This window comes from Mandrillus leucophaeus, unplaced genomic scaffold (assembly GCF_000951045.1).
Source record: "Mandrillus leucophaeus isolate KB7577 unplaced genomic scaffold, Mleu.le_1.0 Scaffold306, whole genome shotgun sequence".
NCBI classification, from domain to species: Eukaryota; Metazoa; Chordata; class Mammalia; order Primates; family Cercopithecidae; genus Mandrillus; species Mandrillus leucophaeus.
Genome location: NW_012103210.1, coordinates 107,368 through 115,928, shown reverse-complemented (window position 1 = coordinate 115,928; position 8,561 = coordinate 107,368). Strand labels below are relative to the sequence as shown.

General features: G+C 41.7%; 1 protein-coding gene across 2 annotated transcripts in view; it reads left to right on the top strand.

Annotated features, from left to right (window-relative positions):
* The window catches only part of PAFAH1B1 (platelet-activating factor acetylhydrolase 1b, regulatory subunit 1 (45kDa)), a 142,714-nt gene that overhangs the window by 127,196 nt on the left and 6,957 nt on the right, over positions 1 to 8,561 (top strand). For both annotated transcript variants that reach the window (XM_011987260.1, XM_011987259.1), the window contains 4 exons: positions 974 to 1,142; positions 3,060 to 3,162; positions 4,158 to 4,386; positions 6,449 to 6,550. In XM_011987260.1, coding sequence (XP_011842650.1) covers positions 974 to 1,142; positions 3,060 to 3,162; positions 4,158 to 4,386; positions 6,449 to 6,550 — 603 coding nt within the window. The remainder of the gene's footprint in view (positions 1 to 973; positions 1,143 to 3,059; positions 3,163 to 4,157; positions 4,387 to 6,448; positions 6,551 to 8,561) is intronic.

The window sequence follows — 8,561 nt, the reverse complement described above, 5'->3', positions numbered from 1 at the left end:
TGACAAAGGTACTTTTTTCAAAGATGAAACAAAGTATGTCTTTCCATACATAGATATGTATACGTGTGTGTATATATATAAATATGTATATATAGTTTTTTGAGGTGGAGTCTTGCTCTGTCGCCCAGGCTATAGTGGATCTCAGCTCACTGCAACCTCTGCCTCCCAGGTTCACGGCCATTCTGCCTCAGCCTCCCGAGTAGCTGGGACTACAGGTGCCCGCCACCATGCCCGTCTAATTTTTTGTATTTTTAAGTGGAGACGGTGTTTCACCGTGTTAGCCAGGATGTTCTCAATCTCCTGACCTCGTGATCCGACCGCCTCGGCCTCCCAAAGTGCTGGGATTACAGGCGTGAGCCACCACGCCTGGCCATATTTCACTTTTTAACTCAAAATGACATATGCTTTTGTTCATTTGCTATTCGTGAACAGTTTACATCTTCTGAAACTTTCCTTGGCTCTTCAGATGTCTGAGTTTTGCTGGTCTAGTAGGATTGAGTATTGATCCATTATTCCTCAAATACTCTACATACAAATACCTGCTATAGCCCCCTTAAGGTCCTTCCCTTCCCCTTCCCCTTTCCTTTTCTTTCCCTTTCCTTTCCATCTCTTTCTTTCTTTTCTCATATTTCTTCCCCTAAAGTTTCCTTATTTACATGTCTTTCCTGCTCTGAGACAGGAAACGGACTGTGTTTTGTGACTTTATTATACTTTATCACTATTACAGTTGGTTATGTGATAGAAACCTTGCAAATGTGGTACTAGAGATAGATTTTAATAATTGCAACGTTCGTTTTCCCTGTAGAAAAAAGACCAATTTGTACATGAGATACAGTATTTCTAAGTTAGTTATCTTTTGTTACTTGTTTGGTTAATTGCTCAATAAGGTGCCAGACTGGCCTGCTGAGTGCAAATATGAAACAAGAAAGGAGTGATGGAGTTGGTGTTAAACAGTTTTCTGTTCACTTGACAGGTGTGGGATTATGAGACTGGAGATTTTGAACGAACTCTTAAAGGACATACAGACTCTGTACAGGACATTTCATTCGATCACAGCGGCAAGCTTCTGACTTCCTGTTCTGCAGATATGACCATTAAACTATGGGATTTTCAGGGCTTTGAATGCATCAGAACCATGCATGGTAAGGGGTAGAGGATAGTACTTTAATAGTAATTTCTATCATGGTACTTCAGAAAGAATATTGTTTCTAATAGTGTATGGGGTTCCTTTATGCACCTCTTAATTGTCTGTATTGGTGGAAGAGCGTACGATGTAGATAGTCCAGGGATAAGTCACAGTAGTTGAGAGTCGTTTCTATTACGAGGTTTTAAGTATCTCTTAGTACTTTATATAAAATATTTGTATGAGTATTTTTTGGTAAGAAAAACTGCCAGGTCGTTTATCTGTATTTGAGTTAAAAATGGTTTTGTTTGTGTTTTATTAATTTTTCGTAGTTGGGAAACTGAAGACCAGAGAGACTAGGTATAGTGAAAACTGGAACCCAGTTTATCTTGCTCACTTAAATGAAATAAGGGTACATATCCCGTGCCCTCATTCATTGTTAAGTTGTTTCCTGGGTCTTGTTGTGGGAACTGTTTTCTGAGGCAGTATGTTTGTGGAACGAGAGTATATTTGCTTTAGAGACAGATACCTGGGTTCAGATTCCTACTTGTCTACTTATGGCATTAGAAAAGTTAAACCTCTTTCATCAGCAAAACAGAGGTAATAATAACAGAGTCATACAGTTGTCATGAGGATAAAATGAAGTCATAAGATAAATCATCTTGGTGTAGTACCTGCCACGTAGGAGATGCTCATTATGTAGGGATTTTTGTTGTTTCTTTACCCATGATGACATTTGAATGTTGGGATTTTGTACAAGGAGTGCATACAGATTATCCATGATGTTAACACATGAGTAAACTGTGTGTTTACCTAAAGGGCATAATTTGAAGATTGTGTTCTCCTCGCCCCTCGCGCCCAATTAAATGCATTGGGGAAGTTTATAATTACAGGAATTCCACACATGACACTTTTTTTCTTTTTTTGAGATGGCCTCTTGCTTTGTCACCCAAGCTGGAGTGCAGTGGCGCGATGTTGGCCCACTGCAACCTCTACCTCCCAGGTTCAAGTGATTCTCCCACCTCAGCCTCCCAAGTAGCTGGCAGTACAGGTGAGCACCACCACGCCCAGCTAATTTTTGTATTTTTAGTAGAGACAGGGTTTAACCGTATTGGCCAGGCTGGTCTTGAACTCCTGACCTCGGGTGATCCGCCTGCCTTGGCCTCCCAAAAGTGCTGGGATTACAGGCGTGAACCACTACGCCTGGCCCACCATTTTAAACAGAGAACCAGTTCCCCATTTTTCTTACCCATTCGTTTTATCTTTTTTATATTTTAGAATATCAGTCTACAGGCTAGGCACAGTGGCTCACACCTATAATCTCAGCACTTTTAGAGGCCAAGGCAGGAGGGATTGCTTGAGGACAGGAGTTCAAGACCAGTGTGGGCAAAATACGGAGATCTTGTCTCTACAAAAAATTAAAATGTTGTGGGTGTGGTGGTGCCACACCTGTGTAGTTCCAGCTACTCGACGGCTGAGGCGGGAAGAGCTCGTGGGCCCGGGAGTTTAAGGCTACATGAGCTGTGATTGCGCCACTGCACTTTAGCCTGGGTGACAGAGCAAGTCCTTGCCTCATCAAAAAAAAAAAGAAAGAAATTGTTTTTCCTAGCGTTTATATGTAAACATTCAGACTCACTGAGGTAAGTATATGAATATATTTCAAATGTTGATAATCCTGATGCCTTACGTTTTTAAACCATTTGTACAGGTTGAAATTTAATCCTAAATGGAGTTGACTGTTTCCTTGTGGATTGTTTTTACTGATTTTTTTAACTTTATCGTGTAAATCCAGGTTTCTTATCAAATTTGTATAAAATCCAGTGTATTTAGAACTTGCTTTGACGTGGGGAGACCCCATGGTGAATTGATGTCTCGCTGCTCTTGGGGGTGCTGCTTCCTAATGTGCCATAACGTACCGCCGTGCTGTGTGTTTCAGGCCACGACCACAATGTCTCCTCAGTAGCCATCATGCCCAATGGAGATCATCTAGTGTCCGCTTCAAGGGATAAAACCATAAAAATGTGGGAAGTGCAAACTGGGTAAGTAAGCTTGGTTGAAAAGGCATCAGTGGCTCACACCTGTAATGCCAGTGCTTTAGGAGGCTAAGGCAGGCAGATCACCTGGTCCGGAGTTGAAGACCAGCCTGACCAAATGGTGAAACCCCGTCTCCACTAAAAATACAAAAATTAGCCAGGCTTGGTGGGGCACACCTGTAATCCCAGCTACTTGGGAGGCTGAGGCAGGAGAATCACTTGAACCCGGGAGGCGGAGGTTGCAGTGAGCCAAGATCGTACCAGTGCCCTCCAGCCTGGGCAACAAGAGTGAGACTGTCTCAAAAAAAAAAAAAAAAAAAAAAAAAAGGCATCAGCTTAAAGACATATTTATAAAAAACAAAACAAAATTGTGTTCTGGTGTTTCAGTCATTTCAGCTTTAACCCCGAATGATCATTATGACAGTCATATTAAATCTACTTTAAAACTAAGCTTGGTCTGTACCTGTCTTCCAAAAAGGAGCACAGAGACATGGTAAGGAGAGACTCCATGTCCTTGAGAGGCGTTTCTGTGTAATGGCTTCTTTCCTCTGTGGTCTTCTTTTAGGTAATCTCTCTGTGGGTTTTAATGAAAATGTAAATAATGTTTGTGCTGGTATACCTCTGTTAGTCTGAATTTGGTTGTGCGTAAAATTACACTTGATTTTTGTCACACAAACTTACTAGTTTTACTCAGATTAGTAGAGCATAGCTTTTTTCCAATATGGCTAGAAATATTTTTAAGTATGCGTTTAGTTTTGAAATATTTTATTTCTTATATATATTTTATCTTCTAGATGTTGATTTTGTTAGCTCCTTAATGATGCGCCTGTTAGCTTGTTGTTCCCACTTTAATTAGCCAGGATTGTACATTTATGCTGTCGACTTGCATCTCTGACTTGATACCATTCTCTTCATCCCAGTACATAGCTATTTTTATATCACTTCTGGAAAGTGTCCCGATGATTGTCATTCACAATGTAAGTTATTATTTATATTGACAGCTACTGTGTGAAGACATTCACAGGACACAGAGAATGGGTACGTATGGTACGACCAAATCAAGATGGCACTCTGATAGCCAGCTGTTCCAATGACCAGACTGTGCGTGTGTGGGTCGTAGCAACAAAGGAATGCAAGGCTGAGCTCCGAGAGCATGAGCATGTGGTAGAATGCATTTCCTGGGCTCCAGAAAGCTCATATTCCTCCATCTCTGAAGCAACAGGATCTGAGGTACTGTATATATAAACTTGTCTTCACGGTTTTATTGCTGATATCTTAAATCCTTAGGTAACTTTGCTGATTCCCAGTTTCATGGCTGTTAATGCATTTAAAAATCTGCATCCCAGAATTCTGAATCTTGAAATTCTCTACTCTTCACAGTATCTATCAGAAAAATAGCCTTCATTAATGAACATAATAATTTTATTTATAAATTTATGGTAAAATGCAGTTCAGTGTTTATTTTTTAAAATTAATCCCAGATGTGATGGTATAAATGTTTCTTTAAATGAAGACTATTTCATATGGTGGCCTCTGATGTTCTTGATCATTTAAAAGTACTAGTTGAGTCTGGAGCTTTAACACATTTCTTTGTGATTCTTTGTGCTCTTTATGATTTTGGTCTTTCTGATTAACATGTTAAAAATAAATTACCTACAAGGTACAGCGGCACATGGCTATAGTCCCAGCTACTCAGGAGGCTGAGGCAAGAGGATCACTTATGTCCAGAAGTTAAAGTTCAGCCTGGGGCAACAGAGCAAGATCCCTGTTTCTAATAAATGAATGAAAATGAATGGTCTAAAAGTTTTGTTTGTTTTTGAGACAGTCTCACTCTGTTGCGCAGGCTGGAGTATAGTAGCGTGATCTCGGCTCACTGCCACCTCTTTCTCCCGGGTTCAAGCGATTCTCCTGCCTCAGCCTCCTAAGTACCTGGGACCACGGATGCATGTGCCACCCTGCCAGCTAATTTTTTATATTTTTAGTAGAAACAAGGTTTTGCCATGTTGGCCAGGCTAGTCTCAAACTCCTGACCTCAAGTGATCTGCCTGCCTCAACTTCCTAAAGTTCTGGGATTACAGATGTGAACCACTGCGCCCAGCCCCACACTGATTTTGATAGAGGCATTCCTATCGTGTATTTTTAAAACTACATTTCAATAAAGAAAAGAGGCAGTTCCCTCTTAAATGAATCTTCTCTTGTGAGTTCTCTTTATTTTGGTTGGCCCATTGCATTTTCAGATTCTGTTTACTGCCCTTTGGTGGTGGTTACATGCTGTGTGTCATAAATTTGATTCTGGTGCATCACACCGCCAGAGGTATGATGACTCACGCCTGTAATCCCAGCACTTTGGGAAGTCAGGGAAGGAGGATCACTTGAGCCCAGGAGTTTGAGCAACATAGCAAGACCCCTGTCTCTACAGAAAGCTTTTTTTTTGTTTTTTTTTTTTAAACTCACCACTATACTAATGAGGAAAAAATTTTCAATAACTCAGCCAGGTGTGGTGGTGCACTCCTGTAGTCCCAGCCACTCAGGAGACTGAGGCAGGAAGATTGCTTGATCCCAGGAGTTCAGAGCTGCAGTGAACTGTGATTGTTCCACCGCACTCCAGCCTGGGTGACAGAATGAGACCCTGTCTTGAAATAAATGAATATTCCCTAATCCAGATCAAAAAAATAAATAAATAAATTTGATTCTGGTTGGATTTGTAAAAGCTAAATTAAATAGTGATTACAGAAATGTTGAAAAGTAAATGTATTATCTGTTAGTTTTATGAAAACTGAGTCCTAGCCTAAACAGAGATTTTCTGTTCTTATATTATCTGGGTCCTTCCTGTATAGCCTAGGTATGGTGTTAAAGACTTGTGTATTTCAACAGATAAAAACAAATTGGGCCGGGTGCAGTGGTTCAAAAGCCTGTAATTCCAGCACTTTGGGAGGCCGAGGTGGTCCGATCACCTGAGGTTAGGAGTTTGAGACCAGCCTGCCCAACATGGCAAAACCCCATCTCTGCGAAAAATACAAAAATTAGCCTGGTGTGGTGGTGCACACCTGTAATCACACCTAGTCAGGAGGCTGAGGCAGGAGACTCGCTTGAACCCGGGAGGCGGAGGTTGCAGTAAGCCGAGATCGCACCACTGTACTCCAACCTGAGCAATAGAGCCAGACTCTGTCTCAAAACAAACAACCAAAATGCAACAAAATTGGAAATATAGATCATTATTAGGTAGAAACTATTTAAAGTCTGTACCTAACTTCTTGTGTAGGCAACTTAATTTTTATTATGTTTTCTGTAGACTAAAAAAAGTGGTAAACCTGGGCCATTCTTGCTGTCTGGATCCAGAGACAAGACTATTAAGATGTGGGATGTCAGTACTGGCATGTGCCTTATGACCCTTGTAAGTTTGCATAATCCTACCGTTTCTTTTGTATCTTCACTGTTTATACCTTTTTGGATTAATGCTTTGTGATATCTTACTAAATCTGAATTATACTGGGTTTTAAAATAACTTCTTTATAAATATAGTTTTCCTTTAGCTTTTGTCGTTACAGTGATGTGAAAGTTATTTCTCTAGAATGCAGGTTCTATAAAGAATCTGTAGAGCTAGTCGGTGTTTGAGGGAGAGATGCTAAAAAATTGTGTTATTATCTCTTATGGAGAAGCAGCAGCATTCTTAGAGACCTGTTCACTGTTGAAGATGTTTGTTTGTCTGTTTCACTTTATTTGAATCCTTTTAACTGTTATATATCCTTGCTCACATAATCTAGTTTATTTGGCTTACTTAGAAGCATATTTCCATAGAAAGATATGTCAGTACTAGTAAGGGATTGTTGACACTGCTGTGTGCCTAAAGGAGTTCCAAAGAGATCTATGGATGTTCATTTAGTAGTAGTTTTTATAATTTGGCATCCACGTTTGTTTAGAGATTTTTTAGGTGCTAACCATACCTTGAAGTGATTGTCTGTCTGTAGGATATGACAGACACATGTAGAAGCATCTTCAAGAATTGATTAGAAAATGAAACTTTCCTCTAGTAGTATTCTGAGCTGAGTTCAGCTGTACCATGTTGCTGTTAAGAAAAGATGATATATAATTAAAATAAAGCTGGCCAGGTGCAGTGGCTTACGCCTGCAATCCCAGCACTTTTGGAGGCTGAGGCAGGTGGATCACCTGAGGTCAGGAGTTCAGGGCCAGCCTGGCCAACGTTGTGAAACCTGGTCTCTACTAAAATTACAAAAATTAGTCGGGCTTAGTTGGGTGCGGTGGCTCATGCCTGTAATTCCAGCACTTTGGGAGGCCGAGATGGGCGGATCACCTGAGGTCGGGAGTTCAAGACCAGCCTGACCAACATGGAGGAACCCCGTCTCTCCTAAAAATACAAAATTAGCCGGGCTTGGTGGCGCATGCCTTCAATCCCAGCTACTCGGGAAGGCTGAGGAAGGCGAATCACTTTAACCTAGGAGGCGGAGGTTGCGGTGAGCCAAGATCAGGCCATTGTACTCCAGCCTGGGCAATAAGAGCAAAATTCTGTCTCAAAAAAAGAAGAAAAAAAGCCGGGCATGGTGGTGCATGTCTGTAATCCCAGCTACTCGGGAGACTGAGGCATGAGAATTGTTTGCACCTGGGAGATGGAGGTTGCGGTGAGCCGAGATCGCACCATGGCACACCAGCCTGGGCAATAAAGCAAGACTCTGTCTTAAAAAAGAAAGAAAAACATACTCTTGGCCAGACACAGTGGCTCACGCCTATAATGCCAGGACTTTGGGAGGCAAAAGCAGGAGGAGCCCAGGAGTTTGAAGACCAGCTTGGGCACCGTAACGAGGCCCTGTCTGTACCAAAATAAAAATTTTAAAATTAGTTATGCATGATGGTGCATGCCTATAGTCCTAGCTACTTGGGAGGCTAAAGCAGGAGGATTACTTGAACCCAGGAATTTGAGGCTTTAGTGAGCTGTGATCATGCCACTATACTCCAGCCGGGGCAACAGAGAGAGTTGCTGTCTCTTTTTAAAACAAAACAAAACTTTGCAATGCTGTGCTATAACCGCACTATCCAGCATGGTAACTGCTAGCCACGTGCAGCTGTTATACTCTTGAAATGTGGCTAGTGAGACTGAAGAACTGAATTGTTGGTTGTATGTAATCTTAACTATTATATATTAAAGTAGGCATACATGGGCCGGGCGCGGTGGCTCAAACCTGTAATCCCAGTACTTTGGGAGGCCGAGACGGGCAGATCACGTGGTCAGGAGATTGAGACCATCCTGGCTAACCCGGGGAAACCCCGTCTCTACTAAAAAATACAAAAAACTAGCCGGGCGAGGTAGCAGGCGCCTGTAATCCCAGCTACTCGGGAGGCTGAGGCAGGAGAATGGCGTGAACCTGGGAGGCGGAGCTTGCAGTGAGCTG